This window comes from Gorilla gorilla, chromosome 18 (assembly GCF_029281585.2).
Source record: "Gorilla gorilla gorilla isolate KB3781 chromosome 18, NHGRI_mGorGor1-v2.1_pri, whole genome shotgun sequence".
Lineage (NCBI taxonomy): Eukaryota > Metazoa > Chordata > Mammalia > Primates > Hominidae > Gorilla > Gorilla gorilla.
Genome location: NC_073242.2, coordinates 22,770,844 through 22,797,345, shown reverse-complemented (window position 1 = coordinate 22,797,345; position 26,502 = coordinate 22,770,844). Strand labels below are relative to the sequence as shown.

At 47.8% G+C, this 26,502-nt stretch overlaps 1 protein-coding gene across 2 annotated transcripts in view; it reads right to left on the bottom strand.

Annotated features, from left to right (window-relative positions):
• Nucleotides 1-14,486, bottom strand: part of SCNN1G (sodium channel epithelial 1 subunit gamma) — a 35,713-nt gene extending 21,227 nt beyond the window's left edge. The window contains exons 1-6 of one of the 2 annotated variants that reach the window (XM_019011395.3): nt 14,364-14,486; nt 12,021-12,151; nt 10,609-10,955; nt 7,521-7,821; nt 4,645-4,835; nt 1,431-1,534 (exon numbers count right to left, since the gene is read on the bottom strand). In XM_019011395.3, coding sequence (XP_018866940.1) covers nt 1,431-1,534; nt 4,645-4,835; nt 7,521-7,821; nt 10,609-10,925 — 913 coding nt within the window. In that variant the 5' untranslated portion in view covers nt 10,926-10,955; nt 12,021-12,151; nt 14,364-14,486. The remainder of the gene's footprint in view (nt 1-1,430; nt 1,535-4,644; nt 4,836-7,520; nt 7,822-10,608; nt 10,956-12,020; nt 12,152-14,363) is intronic. The other variant, XM_004057348.4, reaches the window with a different exon arrangement.
• Nucleotides 14,487-26,502: the final 12,016 nt, after the last annotated feature.

Below are 26,502 nucleotides of genomic sequence, written 5' to 3'. Positions count from 1 at the left end.
CAAAGCCCAGAGAGGGGAAGTGAATTGCTTGAGGTCACACAGCCCCTCCATAGCAGAGCCAGTACTCTGCAACTTTTCACTTTCAGTTTCCAGATTACTTCTTCCCCATGAAGTATGTGCACTGAATTATGATTTCTTGCAGACTTAGAGCACAGACTACACAGGGACAAAGGCCAGGATTCCAAGTGTGGATTTCCTTTATGACAGGCCCTTCCTTGTCCTGGTGGGAGTATATCTACATATCACATCATTTTCAATTTGCATGGGACCTTTCAAGAATTCCTTTTGGGCATAAGCCAGGCCAATCTGTTCAGTTCCTACCTTCCCTACAAATGTAATCATAGTGGAATAGTAGTGCTGGAAATTGCAGTGGTATTATTTTGAGGATAGTAGCAGCAGCAGCAATGGTGGTAGACTGGTAGCAATGCTAGTAACGGTAATAATAGCAGTAATAACAATAGCAACTAGCACTTATTGTGTGCTTGGTATGTGTTATGGCTGAATTGTTTTCTGCCTCAAATTCATATGTTGAAGCCCTAACCCCCAAAGGGATATTATTTTGAGATAGGACTTTAATTAAGGTGAGAGGAAGTCCCAAGCAGGGGGCTCTAATCTGATAGGATTGATGTCCTGATCAGAACAGGAAGAGACATCACAGGCCTCTCTCTGTTGACACACCACAGAGGAAAGGCCATCTGAGGACATGGAGAGAAGACAGCCAGCCTTCTACAACCCAAAGAGAGAAGCCTCACCAGAACCGAGTCTGCCTGTGCCTTGATCTTAGACTTTCTAGTCTCCAAAACTGTGATAAATAAATGTCTACTGTCCAAGGCATCCAGTCTCTGGTATTTTGTCATGGCGGTCCAAGCAGACTAACAGAGTACAGAGCAGGTCTTATTCTAAGTCTGTATCTTAAGTCCTGTCAGTAATCTCACATGGGAGATACTATTATTAGTCCCGCTTTATAGACGAAGCGCAGTAACTTGCCCAAGGTCACACAGTGAGTGGCCAAGCTGGGTTTCGGCTCCATCCAGAATCTGTCACCTGAACTAAGATAAATGTGCGTCTACCTCCCTAATCTGTTCAGCATATCTGGGCTCAACTCCCTTTGGAAACCACCTGTTCTGCATTACTCACCCTAGCTATGAGTTTAACCCAGAGTAGTTCCCTAGCAGAAGGAACCCCAGTCATGTCCCTGTCGCTCTCTCAAAGATGGAGGAAAAGTCAAAAAGGAAAACAAACACTAACTTGGAAGGAAGGAACCAGCATGAACACTGATGGAAACACTGATAGAAAAAGGGGCATCCCTGTTTTCTGGCCAAGTGGGAGAGATCCTGCTTTTCCGGAGGGCTCCTGCATCCCCACTGTCCTGCTGCCCGCATGTCCACTATTGGAGGACCTCAAGATCTCCTTGGCACAGGTTTCCTTACCATATTCGCTGCCCCCCATGGAGGTGCTGAGAATGGTCTCATTTTCTCTGTTGTTGAAAGTATAGCAATTCCCATGCATCGGGTGGTGGAAAAGCGTGAAATTCCTATGGAGGAAGAAAATGGGTCAGAAAGGGATCTCCCCCATGCATCTTAGCTGAAGTTGGGCAGGGCAGTGCTAATGGAGCCAACTCTCTTTGGGGAGAATGTGTGAGAGACGTGACTCATTTTCCCCATCTTGCTCCTGATCAAATGACAAACAAGGCCCCTCATCCTGGTTGACACACATGGACATAGAACTAGACTCTGTGCCTTCTGTTTTCTCTCGGAATCCTCTCACCTTCATCTCTATCCTGACTTGACATTCCTTGTGCCATGTCTGTCCCCAAATTCCTACACTTTTGAATTTCTCAGCCAACACTTGACATTTTCCATTAAAATTCTCACTCCTAGAAAATAATCCCCAGGGAAAGAATCACATTGTCTGTGCCCTTACATGACTTTGGAACCCAACTCTTAGGGAGACATGATTCCAATTACTTACTTTTCACAAGAACCAATCTGTCTGCTAACATATACAGATAGGTGAAAGAGGCTTAGTGTTTTATTGTATTGTATTGTATTGTATTTTTATTTCTGAGATAGGGTCTTGCTCTTTTGCCCAGGCTGAAGTGCAGTGGCGCAATTATGGCTCACTGCAGCCTCAACCTCCCAGACTCAAGCGATCTTCCCACCTCAGCCTCCTGAGTAGCTGGGACTACAGGTGTGTGCCATTATGCCCAGATAAGTTTTTGAATTTTTTTGTAGAAAGGAGGTTTTGCCACATTGCCCAGGCTGGTCTCAAACTCCTGAGCTCAAGCAATCATCTTCCTCAGCCTCCCAAAGTGCTGGCATTACAAGCGTGAGCCACTGTGCCCAGCCCAGGAACACTTTAGAATGTCTCACCCACTGCTCAGTCACTATAAGGGATCTGAGTGTTATTATAAAGGTGAAAGGTGGAGACCCTCTGCCTGGCAACCGCCCCGTCTGAGAAGTGAGCAGCCCCTCCGCCCGGCAGCCACCCCGTCTGGGAAGTGAGGAGCGTCTCCGCCCGGCAGCCACCTCGTCCGGGAGGGAGGTGGGGGGGTCAGCCCCCCGCCCGGCCAGCCGCCTCGTCCGGGAGGGAGGTGGGGGGATCAGCCCCCCGCCCGGCCAGCTGCCCAGTCTGGGAGGGAGGTGGGGGGATCAGCCCCCCGCCCGGCCAGCCGCCTCGTCCGGGAGGGAGGTGGGGGGGTCAGCCCCCCGCCCGGCCAGCCGCCCCGTCCGGGAGGGAGGTGGGGGGATCAGCCCCCCGCCCGGCCAGCCGCCCCGTCCGGGAGTGAGGTGGGGGGATCAGCCCCCCGCCCGGCCAGCCGCCCCGTCCGGGAGTGAGGTGGGGGGGTCAGCCCCCCACCCGGCCAGCCGCCCCGTCCGGGAGGTGAGGGGCGCCTCTGCCCGGCCGCCCCTACTGGGAAGTGAGGAGCCCCTCTGCCCGGCCAGCCGCTCCGTCCGGGAGGGAGGTGGGGGAGTCAGCCCCCCGCCGGGCCAGCCGCCCCGTCCGGGAGGGAGGTGGGGGGTCAGCCCCCCGCCGGGCCAGCCGCCTCGTCCGGGAGGGAGGTGGGGGGGTCAGCCCCCCGCCCGGCCAGCCGCCCCGTCCGGGAGGTGAGGGGCGCCTCTGCCCGGCCGCCCCTACTGGGAAGTGAGGAGCCCCTCTGCCCGGCCAGCCAGCCGCCCCGTCCGGGAGGGAGGTGGGGGGGGTCAGCCCCCCGCCCGGCCAGCCGCCCCGTCCGGGAGGGAGGTGGGGGGGGTCAGCCCCCCGCCCGGCCAGCCACCCCGTCCGGGAGGTGAGGGGCGTCTCTGCCCGGCCGCCCCTACTGGGAGGTGAGGAGCCCCTCTGCCCGGCCACCACCCCGTCTGGGAGGTGTACCCAGCAGCTCATTGAGAGCGGGCCATGAAGACAATGGCAGTTTTGTGGAATAGAAAGGGGAGAAAGGTGGGGAAAAGATTGAGGAATCGGATGGTTGCCGTGTCTGTGTAGAAAGAGGTAGACATGGGAGACTTCATTTTGTTCTGTACTAAGAAAAATTCTTCTGCCTTGGGATCCTGTTGATCTGTGACCTTACCCCCAACCCTGTGCTCTCTGAAACATGTGCTGTATCCACTCAGGGCTGAATGGATTAAGGGCAGTGCAATATGTGCTTTGTTAACCAGATGTTTGAAGGCAGCATGCTCGTTAAGAGTCATCACCACTCCCTAATCTCAAGTACCCAGGGACACAAACACTGCGGAAGGCCGCAAGGTCCTCTGCCTAGGAAAACCAGAGAACTTTGTTCACTTGTTTATCTGCTGACCTTCCCTCCACTATTGTCCTGTGACCCTGCCAAATCCCCCTCTGCAAGAAACACCCAAGAATGATCAATAAAAAATTAAAAAAAAAATAAATAAATAAAGGTGAAAGGTTTGAAATCTCACATATTTGAACATGGGCCTTTCTCCTCCCATCCCTCCCTCCATCTCTTCCTTCCTTCCTTAGAACGATAGTTCTTAGTCATCAGTATGCATGATCGTAATATACAAGGTTAGGTTATATGCACTCCATATGACAAAAACAGCAATTACTTTTGTGCCAATCTAATACCTTGTGGATTGGGTTTTTTTTTTTTTTTTTTTTTGAGACAAGAGTCTCACTCTGCAGCCCAGGCTTGAATGCAGTAGTGCAATCTTGGCTTATTGCAACCTCCACTTCCTGGGTTCAAGCAATTCTTCTGCCTCAGTCTCCTGAATAGCTGGGACTACAGGCATGCACCACCACGCCTGGCTAAGTTTTGTATTTTTAGTAGAGATGGGGTCTCGCTATGTTGGCCAGGCTGGTCTTGAACTCCTAGCCTCAAGTGATCCACTCACCCCAGCCTCCCAAATTGCTGGGATTTAGAGGCGTGAACCACCATGCCTGGCCAACTACCTCGTTTTTAATGAGTAGTTTAATGAGTTTAAGGATATTTTGATTTTATGTCATGTACACCTCACTCACTGACTCTAGAACACAGCTCCCATGTAAGCAGTTTCCAAAAGGCAGCATCAGTGAGAAGAGCACCTTTTGCTCCCAAGACCTATCATCAAGGCTGTAGGTTCCTGCAAGGGGCCTGGTACTCAGAGCTGCCAGTCCTTAGAGGCTGAGAGAGCAGCATTCTCTCCTGACCTGGCATCACAGGACACTCCATCAAAGAAGCAGGTCACCAGCAGCTCCTCAGCAGAATAGCTCATGTTGATTTTCTTCTCCAGAGGCACCTGTGCCATGATGTTCATGTAGTGTAGCTTATACCACTCCTGAATGGCATTGATTCCCGAGCTGAAGGTGTAGGTGGCACAGTCGGAGGTGTCATTTGAGCACTGTGAATAAGAGGAGATGCGAGGCTGAAGCCATCGGTCCTATCGCTACTCTTCAGAAGGACCATAAGAATGAGTGACTGAGATTCCAGGCCAGATACTCAGGGGAACAGGTTGGATATCTGGGGCAAGGATGGGTTTCCTCTCACTTCTAGGGGTTGGGAGTCATCATCCTCAAGCCTCAAGGACCAAAAAGGGGCTGAGTGAGAAAGGACACAGAGTCCTACTCCTGCAACTCTGCACTACTTGCCCACCAAGGAAGAAGCAAAACCAGCTTCTTCAGGGTCCCTAGGCACCTAGGTTTCATCCGATTGGTGCTACTACATTCCTAACAACCTTTCCCATTTCCTGTCATATCAGCAGTCAAGACATCTGGATTCCAGCCCAGACTCTGCAGGAGGAGGAGAGACTACTTCTCTGCAGGATCTCAGGCAAGGTATTCTGTGCCCATTATCTCACCCACAAAATGTTGACTGAAACACCATCCTTCCCAACCACGTGTGGTAGCTGGGAGGACCCACGTTTGAAATATACAATGAGAACTTTATAGAGAAGCCATTATACATTCCAAATGTTCTCATCACACAAAGCTTGGAAACTTTTCTAAATGGACAGATGTCAACTGATTTTGGCTGGTTGCAGTGGCTCATGCCTGTAATCCTAATGCTTTGGAAGGTTGTAGTGGGAACACTGATTGAGGCCAGGAATTCGAGACCAGCCTGGGCAACACGGCTAAACCCCATCTCCACAAAAAATAGAAAAATTATCCAGGTGTGGTGATGCATTCTTGTAGTCCAAGCTACTTGGGAGGCTGAGGTGGGAAAATTGTTTGAGCCCAGGAGTTCTAGGCTGCAGTGAGCTATGATTGCACCACTCCCACCTGGGTGACAGAGTGAAATCTTGTTTCTAAAACAAACCAACAAACATATATATAAAGAGTTGATTTTGGTATCAAGAAGAGCCTTGCAGATATCCCATGAAAGGACCCAAGAAGACTTTGAAATCTCAATGATTTAGAAGAAGGTCCATTTTTCAGGATTTGGGACTATAGCTACAAGGTCACACAACTGGCAATCAAGCCTATAAGGTATGGACATAGCCCCTGTCCTCCAGAGGTGGCTGGGGCATGGAGAGGGAGAGTGGTGATAGAGTTTGCCCAGGAAGGTACTAGAATTCATTTTCAGTGAATGACATTTCGCAAGAGCCCCTCAGGCCAGGTGTGGTGGCTCACGCCTGTAATCTCAGCAGTTTGGGAGGCCGAGGTAGGGAGACCACCTGAGGTCGAGAGTTCGAGACCAGCCTGACCAACATGGTGAAACCCAGTCTTTACTAAAAATACAAAAACTTAGCCAAGCATGGTGGTGCATGCCTGTAATCCCAGCTACTCAGGAGGCTGAGGCAGGAGAATCACTTGAACCCGGGAGGTAGAAGTTGCAGTGAGCCGAGATCACACCACTGCACTCCAGCCTGGGTGACAGAATGAGACTCTGTCTCAAAAAAAAAAAAAAAAAAAAAAAAAGTCCCCTCAAATGGGACCAAAAGGGAAAATGAAGTCAGGCCAAGCACCTCATGAAGGCAAGTACTGCACGAATATTGATGTTTCTGCTGTTTGTTATCCGTCTTTTTCTTTTGGGTGCCTGCACCTCAATTTTGCTTTGGAAGAATTTCCTTTCCCCCTCTGGATACAGCCTGGTGAGATTGTCCATGAAGATACTCCACCATCCATTAGCCAAAGGGTGATTAGGTGACCCAAGCTTGACCAACCAGATAGTCCCAAGATGGAATTTGACTCTTAAGCTTTAACAACACCAACAAAAACTGAACATATTTGATGCTTCTTTACTCCAGCAGCAATATCTGAAATGACTTTTCATCATTTCTTGCTACCCAGATCCCTGCATCTGCCCTAATTTCTGCCCTTTGAGAGGCCTCCATGAGTTACTGGTTGCCTTCTAATACATTTACCCCCGCTCTGCCCCCCACTACTTAAAATTACCTGAATCAGTTTCACTTGTTTGCAGCTGAATCATCCCAGCTGGGTGTCTTTCCTTTCTTTCTTTTCTTTTCTTTCTTTCTCTCTTTCTTTTTTTTAAAAAATAATTTTACTTTAAGTGCTGGGATACATGTGCAGAACATGCAGGTTTGTTACAAAGGTATACATGTGCCATGGTGGTTTGCTGCACCTATCAACCGGTCACCTAGGTTTTAAGCCCCGCATGCATTAGGTATTTGTCCTAATGCTCTCCCTCCGTTTGCCCCCCACCTCTCCCCCCCTCCCTTTTTTTTTTTTTTAACAGAGTCTCATTCTGTCACTCAGGCTGGAGTGCAGTGGCACCATCTGGGCTCACTGCAACCTCCACCTCCCGGGTTCAAGCAATTCTCTTGCCTCAGCTTCCCAAGTAGCTGAGATTACAAGCATGTGCCACCATGCCCGGCTAATTTTTGTATTTTAGTGGAGATGGGTTTTACCACGTTGGCCAGGCTGGTCTCGAACTCCTGACCTCAGGTGATTCGCCCGCCTTGGCCTCCCAAAGCGCTGGGATTACAGGCATGAGTCACTGTGTCTGACCCCAGCTGGGTGTATTTCTTCCAGTTGGACCACAGGGGCTAGTGGTCAAGGAGAAGAGGCCTGGACCCAGCCCATCCCATGCCCCTAAGCAGTGAAAGAATGAGAAGGTGAAATCTTACCAGTTGGAATCCCACCACTTGCTTGGACTCGATGTGCATGACATTTGAAGCCTTGTGAATGATGCTACCGCCGACTTTCCGCTTCCTCCCTGTGAAGAAGTCCCTGGCCTTGCCCTTCTCATCCTGATCAAAGATCAGCAGCGGGATCCGGTGGGAGAATCTAGGCTGCTTTCCCTCTGAGATGGAGCTCCAGGACTCCGCCTCTCGGCGCTTCCGGGACTCTGGAAAGCCGTACAGGGACTTCAGGGCCTCTCTGGTCTCCTGTTCCAAGTCAGCTAGAAGGTGGCGCACGGTGCTGTACCTGCCAAGGTGGGGAGGAAAAGTCAGGGAGAGGGGAGGCGGCCCTGGCAGAACACTGGTGCTCCTCCAGGCTGTTTTCCATCAACACGTGTCAGCCTCGTGCCCACCTTTCTCAACTCCTTGGCAGAGGAGACCACGCCTTTCATGACTTGACCCATCCAAAGTGACCCCTGGCTCTGGCAAATGGGGAAAGGCTCATGGGTGACCCATGTGTGTGTGACTTCCTGTGGCTTCACCTCTGCCACCACTGTCTGCTTGCTCTCAGGGTGTGTTGACGAGTTTGTCCCGACCAGCATTTCTGGAGTGGTGACTGTCAGGTGCCTCCCATAAACCAGCCACAGTGAGGACAAGTAAATAACTGCCAACCAGGAGTCTACCTAATGGGCAGGCTCCTTCTCCACCCAGCTCACTCTGCCTCTGCCCACTGATTGTCCTCAAATCTGTGCTGAGGGGAAGGAGGGTATAACTGTTACCTCGATGACCCCCAAGAACACAAAATAGTTATAAAGGAGTTGCCTGCGTGAAGCACAATATACCATCTTTTAATTTTCACAAATCAAATGGTTCCAGCCTCCTCTTAACTCTCTCCTCTCTCCTTTCTCCCACTTGCTCTAGGCATAGGCAGCAGAGCATAGCAATTGAGAATAGAAACCCCTGGGTTTAGCCAAATTACCTGAGTTTAGGTTCCCCATCCTGGTACTGGCTACCTGACCTTGGACAAATGTCTTAGCCTCTCTGTGTTTTAGCATTCTCCTTTGTAAAATGGGATTTGTTGGGAAGGTTCAATGAGTTTATTAAATATAATAAACACACACAGACATACATATAGATAATTAAATGCCCTCTATTATTGTTATTATTTTAGAGACAGGGTCTCACTCTGTTGCCCAGGCTGGAGTGCAGTGGTGCAATCATGGTTCCCTGCAACCTAGAACTCCTGGGCTCAAGCAATCCTCCCACTTCAGCCTCCTAAGTTGCTGGGACTATGAATGTGTGCCATCACACCTGGCTAATTTAAAATAAAATGTTTTTAGAGAGGGGGCATTGCTCTGTTGCCCAGGCTGGTCTCGAATTCCTGGCCTCAAGCAATCCTCATGCCTTGGCTTCTGAAACTGCTGAGATTTCAGGCACGAGCCACTGTGCCTCTATTGTTAGTTATATTAGTGTTATTATATTTATTAAGACTTTATTCCTCCACTACAGTATAAGCTCCACTAGGGCAAGTACTGTGTTTGGGTTGTTCAGTTCTCTATCCCAGAACCTAGTACAGTGCATGACAGTTTATAGATGCTGAGTAAATTATTATGGAACAAATAATGGATGGAAAGAAGGAAGGAGGACCAGAGAGAGAGAGAGAAGGAGGGAGGGAGAAAGAAAGAAGAGGAAGACATGGAGGGCGGAGAAAGAGTCTTAGACTTGATCTTGATTTTGAGCTTTGCACCAACTCACTGATGATTCTGGACAAGTTAGTTTCCTTTGATAATCTTCCTCCCCTGTTCTTCTTCCCTTCTCCCCACCCCTGCTCTGACAAAGTCTGCCTGATTCTGACCTGCCTCACGGACCAGTTTTCCATAATCCTGAGAAGGACTCTGATGACCCATTTAGAACAGGTCCTGCCGAGGATGATAGGGCAGTCCCAAGGGCTGATCACACCCAGGGCCCGATGAGCTCAATTAATGGGGCTGGGTTTATTCAGATGAGGGTTTGGGGCAGCTGAGGTGCTTACAGAAGTCACCTGGGTGTCACTTCTGAGTCAGCCTTGAGCTCACTCATGCTGCAGGCAGAGTGAACATGTGAACTTAGAGAGCCAGGGGTGCAGATGCAGATGGGGGTTGGCTAATTTGGGCTTAATATGGGGAGTGTGCAGAGGGGGTTAGTTCGTTCCAGGCCTCTTCTAAGTGAAACAAATCCTGCAGCTTCCTCTTTCTGCTCTCTCTGGGCTAGCCCATTCTCAGAAGTCATTGATGGGGTGGGTGTGGTGGCTCACTCCTGTAATCTCAGCACTTTGAGAGACCAAAGTGGCAGCACCACTTGAGCTCAGGAGTTTGAGACCAGCCTGAGTAACATAGCGAGACCCCATCTCTTAAAAAATAAAAAATTTTAGCTGGATGTGGTGGCATGTGCCTATAGTCCCAGCTACTCAGGAGGCTGCAGTAGGAGGATTGCTTGAGCCCAGGAGGTCGGGGCTGCAGTGAGCTATGATTGCACCACTGCACTCCAGCTTGGGTGACAGAGTGAGACCTTGCCTCCAAAAAAAAAAAAAAAAAAAAAAAAAGGCCAGGTACTGTGGCTCACACCTGTAATCCGAGCACTTTGGGAGGCCAAGGCGGGTGGATCACCTGAGGTCAAGAGTTCAAGACCAGCCTGGCCAAGCATGGTGAAATCCCGTCTCTACTAAAAATACAAAAAAATTAGCCTGCCGCTGTGGTACACCCCTGTAGTCCCAGCTACTCGGGAGGACTGTTTGAACCTGGGAGGTGGAGGTTGCAGTGAGCCGAGATCGCGCCATTGCATCCCAGCCTGGGCAACAAGAGCGAAACTCCATCTCAAAAAAGGAAAAAGAAAAGAAAAAAAACAAGTCACTGATGGTCTGAAAACTTGGTACATACAGATTTAGAACTGGGGAGGGGGCTGTTTACCAGCGTTAGCAACAAATTCAAATTTCTAGAAAGCACATTTGTAGGCTGGAATCGACCTCCAGGCTGCCAGTGTGTCACTTTCGGGAGGGGCTTTGGCCTCTGTGGGGGGCCTGGCTCCCTACTCGAGTTTCCCTGGTCATGCCTCTTACTTGTAGGGGTTGATGTTGCAGATGGTGACTGCAGGAAAATCCAGCTTCCGGAAGTGGACTTTGATGGAAACTGAGACAGTATAGAAGGAGAAGACGAGGAGGGCGCACTGCCAGAGGATGAGGGCGACGGCAGTCAGTGTGAACCCGATCCAGAGGAGGCGGCGCAGACGGCCGCGGGACACCACGATGCGGCGACAGCCATGGGTGTTGGTGTTGAGGCAGTACCACCGCATCAGCTCTTTAATGGTCGGCGCCTGAGGGCCCGTCACGGGCAGATTCTTCTTGATTTTGGCTTTGATCTTCTCTCCGGGAGCCATGGCGAGGATGGGACTTTGAGGACGGGCGTGCTGGAGGGGCAAAGAAGAGAAGCAGGTGAGCTGGCAGGCACTAGCCGGCTAGTGTGTCCCTGGAGACCACACTCTGGGAAACACCAGTCCACGCGCCCTTAGAGACCTCCTTCCTCTGTTCCTCTGTGGCTTAGGCACTTTGCATTCTGAATCCTTGGCCCCTTTTCCACGGGACGTTTGTTTTTGGCCACCACAGCTGCCAGAGAAGCTGCCTACTTCTCTTACGGCCCCCAAGCCTAGCCGTGCGGGGGCTGGGTGAGGTGCAACCTGCGAAGCGCTGGCTGGACAGGCTGCAGGACCTTTCCCCGGGTTCCTGGACAGGAACTCTGGAAGCAGCCCCATCAGCTCTCTTATCAGGCAGGGGTACCCGTGCCTTATCACCTCCAGTAGCCCGCCTTCCTCAAGGGCAGCATTCCTATCTCATTATGCCCCCTGGTGCCTAGCACAGTGTCTGGCACAGAGCAGTGCTCGGCAGATTGTAACTGACAGATGAAATCTGCCAAGAAAATTTCCCGGCAGCCACCTTAGATCATGTTCCTGGCTGCATTTTCCCCAGCCTTTTCTCTGAGGCTTTATTATAAGTGAAACGATTTCTCTTTTGTTTATTCTCTTTACAGTCAAGCTCTTAATGTTTCTAGATCACCTGATGTAACAATAACCTACAACTATTGGTCACTTAGTGTTTGCCAGGCATTATGCCATATTTCCTTGATTCTAAGATACCATTAATTTAGAGAATGCCCTTGATTTAATAACAGCTTTGGGGGAGAGTACCAGTATTGGAAAGCAAATTATCACATTCATCAATGTACACGATGCATCTCAACTATACAAACTTTACAATGAGAAATAACTTTAGAAATGAACTAATATACTACATAAAAACTCATTTCATGTTTATAATATATAGTCTCATTAGTCTCATAAGTAAATTTGTCTCTCTCTATAAATATACACATAGCCTATATATATTTCATTTTGTGTTTCAATAATTCCATGAAGTAGGCATGCTATTATTATATCCATGTTACAGAGGAGAAAAATGGGCTCAGAGAGGTTGAATACCTTGTGTAAGATGATGCAGCTGGTTAGTGGAGGAGCTGGATGGAACCTTGCAGCCTTTACGGCTATGGCATATGCCTTTGAGGGGCCTGGTAGTACGCTGGGTGCAGGGAGTTAATTAACAATACCAAGAACTAAAGGTAGGAGGAAAGAGAAGGAACACAGCTATTTAATTTCCAAACTCTGAACAGTGCACATGACCACTTCCCAAGACTTGTGAGCACTAGTATTGGGGGTGGGGGATATATGAAAACTGTGTCGCCCTATGCCTTCTACAGTGACAAAGGCAAATTAGGACATATCCTAGGGTATACAGGGTGGTCCCCAGGACCAGAGAGGACCTGTGTCTGTGACTTCGATGTGCCCCATCAAGATTTTTAGGCAGGATTCGGAACCTGCAGAGTTATGTCTTTTTCTCCCACCCTGAACCCATGAAATATGGGCTAAAATTGGAAGCTGGGGCAAAGCTAGGAGGCTTCCAAGCTTATGATGCTAGTGGGTTTAAGGCCTTAGATGGAAAGGAAATGGAGTGCTGGGCATGGAGGTGAGATGTCCGGAGCAGCCAAACTGCTCTAAACCCTCCATAGATTGATATGATTTTGCTGGGATGAAGAACACCATCAAAATGATGCTAGTAGCCTCTGGGCAAGAGGAATATAATTTATTTTTTTATCACTTAAAATATTGCCTATCCTTACCTCCTCCCTCACTACAATCCAAAAAAATAAAAAATAAAATAAAGAAAGAAGGAAAGAAAGAAAAAAATTAGCAAGAGTTTGTTTTTAAAATCTAGGTCCAGGTTCAATTGCTTGTCAAATAAAACTGCAGCCCTCCTCTGTGAATGTTCAACAGAAGCTGTGATTCTGGAAGCTCCTATCCCCAGCTCTCAGGGGTCCCTCTGCCCCATCAGCCCCTTCCCCAGAACCGACCTTGATCCCAATGGATCAGTCGACAATGTCAGAGGACCCCCAAGTGAAGGAAGGGAACCGATCTTGCTCTTTGCAAAACAGACAAAACATTCATATAAATAATATTTCAACTTCAAAGCAAAACAAGACTGTAGCTACCATTAGATTATGCAGCCTGAGCCAATGTGATACCCTTGGTGGAAGAATTACTAGCTGATACCCAGCACTTACTCTTCTAAGTACTTTGCAGCTGTCACCTCACTTAATTTTCACGATAATCGTCTGAGGTAGGTATCACAACCACCTCCATTGTACAAATGAAACAGACGCTGACAGGTTAAGTAGCTTGCCCAAGGTCACACTAGAAAGTGGCTGAGCTGGGGTTTGCACCTAGGAGTCCCTTTAACGACTAACTAGGCTGCTCCTCAATCATTAATAACAGCAGCAGGGAAAGCAGCAATAATGGCAGCTATCACTTATTGATCCCTTTCTCTACTCCCAGGCATCCCACTCAGTCCTTTTCACACACTACCTGATTTAATCCTCACTACAGTTATATGAGGTGCTATTACTTGGCCCATTTCACAGAGAAGGAAACTGAGGCACAGAGGTTAGGTAATTTGCCCAAGACCACACAGGTAGAAAGGATTTGAAGGATTCTTTAGAATTCCAGGGCCCTGGCTCATCGCAGCGGCTCCGTGCACCCCCTCCTCACCTACCACCGACTTTGCCTGTCCCCCATCCCACAGTGCAGGACCCCAAAGCTTGGGGAGGGATGAGAGATTTGCCCCAAGTCTAGCGTTGGGTTCGCTGGACCGGAGAGTTCCCGATCAGTGCCCGTCCCGAAGGGCGAGTCCTGTGCAGAAATCACTTGAACTCAACCTCAGGGCCCTGACCCGAGCTCCTGCCGAGCGACCCCGCAGCCCTGCCCTCCCTGCGCGGAGAGAGCGGGCGCTGTCCTGTGGCGGAAGCCACGTCTGCCCCGGGGGAGCGCCGGCTGAAGGCGCTGGAGCGAATCCAACCAGCCCACTTCAAGTGTTTGCTTCTTTCTGCACCAAGTCACCCCGGAGAAAGCATTCCAGAGGGTAGAAGGAACAGTAGCGGACAGGTCCACGCGACTCACCCCGGCAGGGAAGGGGGCTGAACAGGCGCTGGGCGGAGAAAAGAGGCCAGGTGTGGCCCGGGACCCCCAGACCCCCGGACTCTGAGTGGCTCTCGACTGGCTTCGTGCTCCGGGCCACGGCGTGGGTAGACCCCGGAGAGCTGGCCGCTACCGCCCGGGCAAGGTGTCCCAGCATCCCGGGCACCGGGAAGCCGCCACCGGCTGATGCTGGCTCGGCCACCCACCGCGCTGACGGCGTCCGACGCCCTGGCGCCCGGCAGCCGCTCCAGTGCCCAGAACCCCCGAGCTGGTCCGACCCAACCCGGCTGAACTCACCTTTCGGTTCCAAAGGGTCCAAGGCTCGTGAATGAGCGATCCGGGTGCGCTGCTCCTCTGCTCGCTCTCGGGCTAGCATGCCCTGGCAGCGCCACCGCGGGCTCTTGTGGGCCGGCCGGGCCCCGCCCCCTAGGGCCCCGCCTCCCCAGGCCCCGCCCCCACCTGCCCAGGTGCTTTCCCCAGGCCGCCAGGCACCTGAGACCGCCCGGAGCGGGCTACGACTTCACAACGCCCCCTGGCGCCCCGAGGCCGCCCTGCGCCCCAGCCCGGCCGCGCTGCGCCTTCCTGGGCCACCGCGCAGTGCCTGCTGCCGCCCCGAGGCCGCCCTGCCATCCTGCATTCCCGCTGGGTCTCTGCGGCACTTACCCCAAGGCGCCTCAAAGCGCCTCCCGCCCCCTATTACTGCCCCGCGACTTCCTTCCACTCTCGTCCAGATGGCAGGCGCCTGCCCTAGCACCAGCAGGAATCCCACGCAGCCTCGCTCCTCGGACTCCCTCCAGACCTGCAGCTTCAGTGCCCACCAGCGTCCGGCTGTAGGCAGCAGGGGCTGTTCAGCCAGGCCACTCATCCTTTGACCTTTTCAGCTGCTTCTTTCTCTTTCTTTCGTTCTTTCCTCCTTCCTTCCTTTTTCTTTCTTTTCCTCTTTCCTTCTTTTTTTTTTTTTTTTTTTTTTTTTTTGACGGAGTCTCGCTCTGTCGCCCAGTCTGGAGTGCAATGACGCTATCTCAGCTCACTACAACCTCCGCCTCCCGGGTTCAAGCAATTCTCCTGCCTCAGCCTCCCAAGTAGCTGGGGTTACAGGCGCGCGCCACCATGCCCGGATTAATTTTTGTGTTTTTAGTAGAGACGCGGTTTCACCATGTTGGCCAGGCTGGTCTCAAACTACTGACCTCAGGTGATCCACGCGTCTTGGCCTCCCAAAGTGCTGGGATTACAGGTGTGAGCCACCGCGCGTGGTCTGTCCTTCTTTCTCTTTCTCTCTTTCTTTCCTTTCTTTCCTCCTTCCTTCCTTGCCTGCCTGCCTGCCTTCCCGCCTGCCCGCCTGCCTGCCTGCCTGCCTGCCTTCCTTCCTTCCTTCCTTTCTCTTTCTTGCTTGCTTGCCTTCCTTCCTTCCTCCCTCCCTCTTTCTTTCTTCTTTCTCTCTCTCCCTTCCTTCCTTCCTCCCTCCCTCCCTCCTCTTTTTCTTTCTTTCTTTCTTTCTTTTTCTTTCTTTCTTTCCTCTGTTTCTCTCTTTCTTTTTTTAACAGGGTCTCCCTCTGTCACCTTGGCTGGAGTGCAGTGCTGCAATCATAGCTCACTGTAGCTGCTAACTACTGGGCTCAAGCGAGCCTCCCGCTTCAGCGTCTCAAATAGCTGGAATTACAGAGGTAAGCCACCTTTCCTGGCTTCAGCTGCCTTTTTATAGGGACTCAGATAACTACGAGAAACGAGATTAGAAAACTGCAATTGGGAGGGACCATAGAGACACAGCCCCTTTGTGCCGGAGAGAAACTGAAGCCCAGAGAGAGGAAAGGATCTGTTCTTACCTAGAGCTTCTCAGATTTGAATGTGGTTACAATCACCTATGGATGTTCTTAAAATGCAGATTCTGACTCGATAGGGGTGGAGTGGGTCTTAAGAGTCCGAATTTCCAAATTCCTAGGAGATGCCTTGGTTGCTGGTCCAAGGGCTGTTTGCCCAGGTGGATGGAAACAGGTCCAGCATTATTGGAGAGAAATTTAAAGAAAATCCTCTAAAAAATCTCAGCTGCTTCTTCTAACAATATATGCTCGTTGCAAAGAATTAAAACAATAAACTGTGCCCCCACCCCTCCCCAAATAAGCATGGCTAACAGTTTGGTTATTATTTGGTGTGTGTGTATGTGTGTGTGTCCACACACACATATTAGTTTTATATATATACACATACATATATAATGGGATTTTGAAACACACACTGTTCAAATTCTATGTTTGTTTTGAATGACAATACACAGTTATATTCTCACTGTAAAATAAAGCCAGCTTTTTCTTCTTTTTGTCTTTTAAATTATTTATTTATTTATTTATTTTGAGACAGGGTCTTGCTCTGTCACCCAGGCTGGAATGTAGTGGCACGATCGTGGCTTACTGCAGTCTCAACTTCCTGTGGCTCCAAGGATCCTCCCACCTCAGCCTCCCAAGTAGCTGGGACCACAGGTGCATGCCACCGATACCCAGCTAATATTTTTTTTTTTTTTTTTTGGTAGAGAAGGGGTTTCACCATGTTTCCAAGGCTGGTCTTGAACTCCCGAGTTCAAGGGATCCACCCATCTCAGCCTCCCAAACTGCTGGCATTATAGGCATGGAATTAGGCTAGATTGACTTTTTTAAAAATCAAGTTAAAATTTATATACAGTGAAACGCACAATTTTTTTGTTTGTTTGTTTTTGAGGCAAGGTCTTGCTCTGTCACCCAGGGTGGAATGCAGTGGTGTGATCATAGCTCACTGCAGCCTCCAACTCCTGGGCTCAAGCAATCCTCCTGCCTCAGATTACAAAATAGTAGCTAGGACTAGAGGTTTGTGCCACCATGCCTGGCTAATTTTTTATTTTTGTGGAGATGGAATTTCACTATGTTGCCCAGGCTGGTCTTGAACTCCTGGCCTCAAGTAATTTGCCTGCCTTGGCCTCTCAAAGTGTTATGATTGCAGGCATGAGCCACCACACCTGGCCCAAAATGTAGAAGTCAAGGAGTTTTGGTAAATGTGTACACTCCTATGACCATCACCATCTGATTCTTCAGTACAGAGTGGTATTGCCTCTAAACCACTCCTGTCATCATAAGACCATAGGCAACGTCCTCTCCTTCTTGAAGCATCAGTGTTCAGATTTATAAAATATACCTAGAATCTACTTCTCCCCACCTCTTGGGCCACCACCATGCTCCAATTGATCATTGTCTCTCACCCGAATCATTGCCATAGGCTCCTCACTAATCTTGCTAATTCTGCCCTCCACAGCCTCTTGTCAATAAGCCAGCCAAAGAGATTCTTATTGAATTAAGGTTAGATCATGCCATTTCTCTATTTAAACCCATTCAATGGCTTCTTGCTTCATTTATAATGAAAGCCAAAATCCTTATGATCATCTTCAAGGCCCTCCATCATCTGACCCTGTTGTCCCTCTGCTCTCATCTCTTCCTACTCACACTCGCGTATTCTGCTTCGCCTTCTCTGGCCTCCGTGCCATCCTTGCATATGACTATGACCGAACCTAGCCTTAGCAAAGTCATTTGGTTTCAGGCAACAGAAACAGACTCAAATTAGCTCAAGCAGAATCAATAAATTATTAAATGGATGCAGGCAGGGCTCCTTTACAGAATCCAAAGAAACACAGAGGGTCTCAGGAGAATGGGAACCAGGAAAGGTCTGGATCTCTCAGGAGGAGGATTTTGTGGTCTTTTTTTATTTTTATTTTTACTTGAGACAGGGTCTGGCTTTGTCACCCAGGCTGGAGTGCAGTGGTGCGATCTCGGCTCACTGCAACCTCTACCTCCTGGGCCCAAGTGATCTTTCCCCCTCAGCCTCCAGAGTAGCTGGGAACATAGGCATGCACTGCCACACCCAGATAAATTTTGTGGGTTTTGTAGAGATGGAGGTCTTTCTATATTGCCCAGGCTGGTTTCGAACTCCTGGGCTCAAGCAGTCCACCCGCATTGGCCTCTCAAAGTGCTGGGATTACAGGTGTAAGTCAGTGTGCCTGGCCGAGGATTTTGTGGGCTTTCTTGAGTTTTCAAAGCCTGTCTTAGTCTCATGAGTCCTGAAGATAAATTTGATTGGCCACTGGCCTGCCAATGAGCTAGTTTCTTTGGCTCAGGTGTATTTATTCCTGGTCCAATCAGCTAACACCGTGAGGGTAGGAATGGGTAAAACAAATATGACTGAAGAGATTCACCACTACTGGTAAATGGGAAATTCTCAGATCATGTGGCTGTAAGTGAGGAAGAAACCTTAAAACAAGTGAACCAACATTTCCCTTTGTTTTCAAAAAAACACTTCTGGTCCACTTAGGAAAAAGCAATATAGATGAGACTTACATTGCCCCCTAAATACTAAGATTTTAGACTTGCTTGTCGAGAGCAATGGTGTAGAAGCCATTTGCTTGTTTTTCTGCCAATATCCATTCTTTTTATTCTAGAGACATCCCTGAATTTCCTTTGGAGAACCATTCAATCCTATCCACACCCCCCATCCTCATTCATGTGGTTCAACTTAGGTTGACCCCCATCTCTGGCTCTAGCAAATCAGCTTATCTTGTCACTCAGGTTATAGTCTTTTTTTTTTTTTTTTTTTGAGATGGAATCTCGCTTTGTCGTCCAGGCTGCAATGCAGTGGTGCTATCTCGGCTCACTGCAACCTCCGCCTCCTGGGTTCAAGTGATTCTCCTGCCTCAGCCTCCCAAGTAGCTGGGACTACATGTGCACACCACCATGCCCGGATAATTTTTTAATTTTTTTTTTTTTTTTTTTTTTTTAGTAGAGACAGGGTTTCACCATGTTGGCCAGGCTGGTCTCAAACTCCTAACTTCAGGTGATCCACCCACTTTGGCCTCCTAAATTGCTGGAATTACGGGCATGAGCCACCGTGCCTGGCCTTTAGGTTACAGTCTTTTGCTCAGGAGTGGGCACAGACAGAAATTCAATCCAGTGAGAGTCTGAGAGTCACACCCACCCAAGAATTTGTCTAGAATATTGCAAAGGAGGATGTCTCTTTTTATTGGGACTTCTAGCAGAAAGGACTGTGTGATCCAAGGGCTGTGGAAAGTATCACATAGGGCCTTAGAGTGAAACCAACACAAATAAAAGCAGAGCCCAGTGATGGAGAGGGTTCCAGCAAGTCTCTGGACCCAGCACTGCCTACAGCTGGGTCTACCTTCTGGAATTCTTAGTCATATGAGCCAATAAACTTGCTATTGTGTTTAGGACATTTTGAGTTGTTTATCTCACTCAAAACCAAAAAAGTCCCAACTAATGTAGAGAATAAAAATCCTATCTTCCCACTTGGATGTGGTGATGCCTTCTTCTGTTTCTTAAAGTGAGTGTATTTCATATCTAGTCCCAGATGAATATCTACAAATCTGGGCAACATTTTTATATGCCAAATGACAACAGGGAGGGCCCTGAGCTATTTAAAGGGATAACAGGTAATTAGAACTCTGACAGGGAAATAGACTCTCCTTGATCCTAGCTCTCTCTCTCTTTTTTTTTTTTTTTAGATGTTGTCTCTGTCACCCAGGCTGGAGTGCAGTGGCATGATCTCAGTTCACTGCAATCTCTGCCTCTTGGGTTCAAGTAATTATCGTGCTTCAGCCTCCTGAGTAGCTGGGATTATAGGCATGCTCCAACACGTCAGGCTATTTCTTTTGTATTTTTAGTAGAGACGGGGTTTCATTGTGTTGGCTAGGCTGGTCTCGAACTCCTGACTTCAAGTGATCCACCTACTTCAGCCTCCCAAAGTGCTGGGACTACAGGTGTGAGTCACCGCGCCCGACCAGCTATCTCAATAAGACCCAAAGTTTACCAAATTATCTTCATAGGACCTAAGGCTAATATGAGTCAGGTGTGGGGTCAAAGGGACTCACATTTCCAGGATCACATTTATATTATGTAGTCGGATGGGAGGGTTCTAAGAAGCAATCAACAAGGTCTTCCTTGTTGAAGACAAGGAAAGTCTTTCTTGCTGGGCTGATGAGGGTGGTGGCATGGTAGAAGACCATTCTTATTTATTAATTGGACTCTAATTCAATGACCTGGATACTATTTCTGTGTATAGTCTTAGCTTAAGCCAATAGCATCAGTTGTTGAAATAGAGAAATATAAGCTTGGTTACATTAATTTTCTAGGACCCTTTTCCCCCAAAGGGTACACATATGTTTCTGGCAAAAGTTAGTACCATTTTTCTAGTGTAAGAGACTTTTTTTTTTTTTGAGACAGGGTTTCACTGCTGCCACCCAGGCTGGAGTGCAGTGGCACAGTGTCGACTCACTGCAGCCTCCACCCACTGGGCTCAAGCTATTCTCCTGCCTCAGCCTCCCAAGTAGCTGGGACTACAGGCACATGCCACTGTGCCTGGCTAACTTTTGTATTTTTTGTAGAGATGGGATTTTGCCATGTTGCCCAGACTGGTCTCGAACTCCTGAGCTCAAGTGATCCGCCCGCCTTGGCCTTTCAGAGTGAAGAAACATTCTTTTACTAATTAGACTTTTTTATGGGTCAAGAGAATGCACAGATTACCCATGGTGATGGGGGCTTATTGAAAGCACAACTTCCCAGCTGTGTCAGAGGGGCTTTTATTGCCCTATACCCCATCTATTTGGCCCTTGTAAATTCCACATTTTATCATGCATCACTCAGAACATTCTGCATCCAGCACTTATTTCTAATTCAGGTAAAACTCCATATATTGCAGATATCAGAATCAAACAACCGTGAACTAGCTTAGGCTAAAGAATGAAACAAATTGGCTCATGTATAAGGGAGTCTGGCTTCAGGCTCAGCTTACACTTGAATTCAAAAGATGTCAACAGGTCCTGGGTTTTCTGCCTTTAAGTCTTGGTTCTAATTCATCAGTGTTCACACCATTCTCTGTCCAGTGTTGTTGCAAGATGGCTGCACTAGCTCTAGCCTCTACATATACATAATGCTGAGTCCAGAAGGACTGATAGCTTAAGCACATATTGTAGGACAATCTTGATTGAGCTTTATTGCCTTGTTTGAGGCACGTTTCAACTTCTTTTTTTACTTATTAGAGATGACGTCTTATTCTGTTGCCCAGGCTGGAGGGCAGTGGTGTAATCATAGTTCACTGCAGCCTTGAATTTCTGGGCTTAAGCCTTCTGAGTAGCTGGGATTAAAGGTGCAAGTCACCATGCCTGGCTGTTTCAACTTCTAGTTGAACACCATGATTAGAAGAATGGGATGCATTGATTGGCTTCGGCTTGGATTATATGCTGTATATCTGGGTAGATTCAGCTTCACTCAAAACACAAGGGCTGAGAATGGGGAAGAAGTGGTTCTTTCCAAGCAAAATCAGAATAAATTCTGGGTTGCAAAAACATCTCATATTGCATAATTTCTCTACTGTTGCCTTCTTTGGCACTTGCAACTGATAATTGTCTCAGTGAAACACTCTCTTCTCTTGGCTTCTCCAATGCATTACTTTCCCTGAAATTCTATTTATACTCCTTTGGAACAGTTGTTTTTGTTTTTGTTTTTTGTTTTGAGACAGAATCTCACTCTGTCACCCAGGGTGGAGTGCAGTGGTGCGATCTCAGCTCACCTCCCAGGTTCAAGTGATTCTCCTGCCTCAACCTCCTGAGCAGGTGGGATTACAGTCATGTGCCACCACGCCCGGCTAATTTTTTTGTATATATTTTAGTAGAGACGGGGTTTCACTATGTTTGTCGGGCTGGTCTTGAACTCCTGACCTCGTGATCCGCCCACCTGGGCTTCCCAAAGTGGGGCTCCCAAAGGGCTGCGTGAGCCACCGTGCCCAGCCTTGGAACGTTTTTGCAATACGTCTGTAGAGTTTCTTGTCCTTCGAGGATCACTGCTGGAGTTCAGGGTCTCAGGAGTCTAGTCACAAGAGATAGCAGGAGATCTCAAAACTTCCATAGAGTCAGAGGAGATATAAAGATATATAAAGTGGCTTAGAAAACTTGGTTAAGCTGCTACTAAGGCTTAGGCATCTGTGGCACAGGGTTGGCTAAATGTGGGATCCAGAGGAGATAAGTAATCTTGCTCCCAAGTTTGACTCTTTCCAGGATTCCTACAAATCTAGAATGATGTCCCTCAGTTCTTGTGGATGTTATCTTGCCCCACCAAGATGGGATCAATGCTCTCTCTTCATGAATTCTTACTGACTTAGCCTTTTGGGGCAACCTACTGTCTTTGACCTTTGGGGAGTAGGAACCAGGGTCCTCAGATTCAGTTGTGTGGATTTCAATTTTTTTGATGCTGCTTCTCTTGAGAGAAGCTGGCTTTAGATATCAGCACTGCGGACAGCAGCCATAGTTTCTCCTTTTATGCAGGAGGTCTCCAGTGGAAGCCTCATCTCCCATGACATGAAATTCACAATTTTGGAATGAATAGATGAAGGAGTGAAAGGAACATTCTCCAGCCAGTCTATTCAGTCTGTGTGGATGAGAGATATCATGGTCAGATTACCTTTAGAACTGGACATGTACAATCAATTCTTTCTATTTGGGGTAGCTATGTTCTATAAAGCTGCCACAAACACTGAATTAGTGAATACTGAACCATTGCTTCTAGAAGAAATATAGAGTTCAGTTCCCGAGAGCCTCTGGTCACAAAGTTTTCATTAACTGATCGATACGTAACTTTGTTTTATGTGTGTTCTTGTTTAAAGTCACCTTATTTAATATAGTTGATTCAATAACATTGAAATAATGGCCAACAGCACTATATAACTCATGCCTGAATAAAGCTTACCTAACACATATATTTTTTCAGTAAGGCACATACAGCCTTCCTGCACTTAGGAATATTAGATAGCACTTCAGCGCTAGGGAGCAAACTCACCAACAAAAGAAAAATGTGAAAATTGTGGCAGTAGGCTGCAAAAAAGGACATGTGTTTACAGTATAAGAGCTGAAACAAGAGGGTAGAGTGTTGCCTTATTTGACCTCAGCTGGGAACAAGCACAGTGGGTGACTAAAATTTTCTGCTGCTTGGCACATGTCCCTAAAGGCATTGCAAGTATTGATTTTAGAGTTACAAATAAATTCTAGTGAAAAATGAAATCCACGAATAATGAGAATTGACTGGGTTTTTTTTTAGTTTTCTTTAAGCCCGTGGGTTGGTTCTTCACCTTTTGGATTTTTCTCCAAGTCTCAGAATACAAAAGATACTCAGAGGTTATGGAAGATGATGTCCTTACAATGGCCCATAAGGCCCTACATGATTTCATTCATTCTCCCTTTTCTTGAGTCTGAGAGTGTAGAGTTAGGTTGTTGATTTGAGATCTTTCTTCTTTTTTAATGTAGGTGTTCACGGCTGTAAATTTCTTCCTAATAACTGCTTAAGCTACATCCTCTAATTTTTATATGTTGTGTCATTTTTACTCACCTCAAAATATTTTCTAATTTCTCTGTTGGTTTATTTTTTAATTTTTCATTTTTTTTTTTTTGAGACAGAGTCTTGCACTGTCACCCAGGCTGGAGTGCAATGATGCAATCTCTGTTCACTGCAACTTCCACCTCCCAGGTTCAAGCAATTCTACCTCAGCCTCCCAAGTAGCTGGGATTACAGGCTTCCACCAACACACTCTACTGATTTTTTGTATTTTTAGTAGAGATGGGATTTCACTATGTTGGCCAGGCTGGTCTTGAACTCCTGACCTCATGATCTGCCCTCCTCAGCCTCCCAAAGTGCTGGGATTACAGGCATGAGCCACCATGCCCAGCCGGTGGTTTCTTTTTTGATCCAATATTTATTTGCGAGTGTCTTAATTGTCACATATTTGTGAATTTTCCAAATTTCTTTCTGTCACTGATTTACAATTCCACTAAATTGTGCTTAGAGTACAACAGCCCCCAAGTGTAGTGTGAAGTGCTATCTAGTATTCCTAAGCACAGCAAGACTGTACGTGCCTTACTGAGAAAGGCATATGTTAGACAGGCTTTATTAAGGCATGAATTATAGCAACGTTGGCCATGATGTCAACGTTATTGCATCAACTACATATTAAATAAGGTGACTTTAAACAGAAACACACATAAAGCAAAGTTACATATTGATCAGTTGATGAAAATGTTGTGACCAGAGGCTCTCGGAAACCTAACTCTGTATTTTGTCTAGAAGCAATGGTTGACCTTCTCCCCATTTTAACCTGAGCTGCCTAATGCACAGTGGGGCTGGGGAGGGGCTGGGGGAAGCAGGGCTGAATCTTGGATCCTGGGGAAAGTTAAAGATGCAGAAGTGATGTCAGCTCTCTGTAGCGCAGTTCCCTTCCTGGTCCTTGCCACACAGCACCTTCTACAGAGACTAGCTCTGTGGGTGGCGGGGACCCCCACAGGCCCCACTGCTTCCCCTCCCCGCTGCCCGTGCTGCTTCTCTGTGCCTGCTGTTGGAGCTCTGATGAAGGAGTAGCTGGCTGCCTTTGAGCTGGAGGGGGCTGGGGCATCTGCCTGGGTCTTTGCGGAGAGCTGCTTATGGGTGTGGTCTGTCCAGGCATGTTGTTTCAAAGGTGGTGGACGTGAGCAAAAGCATCCTCACAGTTGATCAATAACTTTTCTTGTTTTTAAACCATCATGTCTTCATTTTACATTGGAATAAAGCGAGTTTTTGAAACCTGCCAAAAAAAAAAAAAAAAAAAAGAAGAAGAAAGAATGGTTCAGTATTCACTAAGTCAGTGTTTCTGGCAACTTTATAGAACATAGCTATCCACAACAGCAAGAATGGGCCAGGCGTGGTGGCTCATGCCAGTAATCCCAGAACTTTGGGAGGCTGAGACAGGCAGATCACCTGAGGTCAGGAGTGCGAGACCAGCTTGACCAATATGGTGAAACCCTACCTCTACTAAAACTACAAAAATTAACCTGGCATGGTGGTGAGTGCCTGTAGTCCCAGCTACTTGGGAGGCTGAGGCAGGAGAGTCGCTTGAACCCAGGAGGCAGAGGTTGCTGTGAGCCGAGATGGTGTCACTGCACTCCAGCCTGGGTGACAGAGCTAGACTCTACCTCAAAAAAAAAAAAAGAAAAAAAATGTGCATGTCTGGTTCTAAAGGTAATCTGACCATGCTATCGCTCATCCATACAGACTGAATAGGCTGGCTGGACAATGTCCCTTTCACTCCTTCATCCTCCTTACTGTATTCATTTCAACATTGTGAATGGCATTTCATGGGAGTTGGGCATCCCATTGGAGACCTCTGGCACTGCATGATTTCAATCTTTTAAATGTACTTGGTTGGGCTTGTTTTGTGGCCTGTCATATGGTCTATCCTGGAGCCTTACATGATTTAGTAATGTTGCCAGAAGGCTCAGGAAGGTCTCCCGATGCCGGTGAGGCCTCAGTCCTAGCCACTGGCCAGATTCTTTACACTGTCAGGAGAAAAAATTCAGGGATGAGTTAGAATGAAGCAAGAAGCTTTTATTGCAAAGTGGGAACACACACTTAAGAGAGAAGGGCGGGCATGCTTGGGAGAACGAATCTCACACGATGGAGTTTGGGTTTCTAATTCTATGGGTGTCTCTTCAATTAGGGATTGGAATAATCAGTAGGTATTCTGCAAAAGGAGGAAATTTCAGGGACCCCAATTACTGCCTACGTGTTTGCCTGGAAGAGTCATGGACACGTCATCCTGACCAGGGTTTTGGCCATTTTCTCTCCTTTCTTTTGTGTTTTCGGTTATCCTGTGGTTTCTTTGCCTAGTTCTTATTTGAGCTGTTGTTTGGGCTTTTCCATCCTTCTGTGATCACCCAGTGCTGTTCCTATCTCGGTACCACTCAAACCTCAAATCCTACTATTCACCCTGTGTTTATTCCCCTCTAGCCACTCTGGCCTCCTTGCTGTTTTGCAAACTCATCCAGGCACGTTCCTTTCTGAAAGCCTTTGGAGTTGGCTCTGCTCTGACTGGAATGCTCTCCCTCCTGATTTTTGCCTGGCTCCCTATTTCACCTCCCTCAGATCTTTGCTCAAGAGTCACTCTCCCAGCAAGGGACCATTGCTATTTATTCATGACCACGCTATTTAAAATTTCAACCCCATGTACATTTTCTTTTGTTTCCCTGTCCAGCTTTATTTTCTCCATAGTGCCAATTTTCTGTTTAAATTTTTTTTTGCTTTTAAGTATATATATATATTTCTAATAATTTACATCTATGATATAGGTTTCTCTATTTTTATGTAATTTTTAATTTTTGTTGGTACATAGTATGTGCATATATTTATGGGGTACATGAGATGTTTTGATACAGGCATGAAATGTGAGATAAGCACATCATGGATAATGGAATATCCATCCCTTCAAGCATTTGTCATTTGAGTTGCAAACAATCCAATGACACTCTTTATTTTAAAATGTACAGTTAAATTATTATTGACTTTAGGCCGGGTGCAGTGGCTCATGCCTGTAATCCTAGCACTTTGGGAGGCTGAGG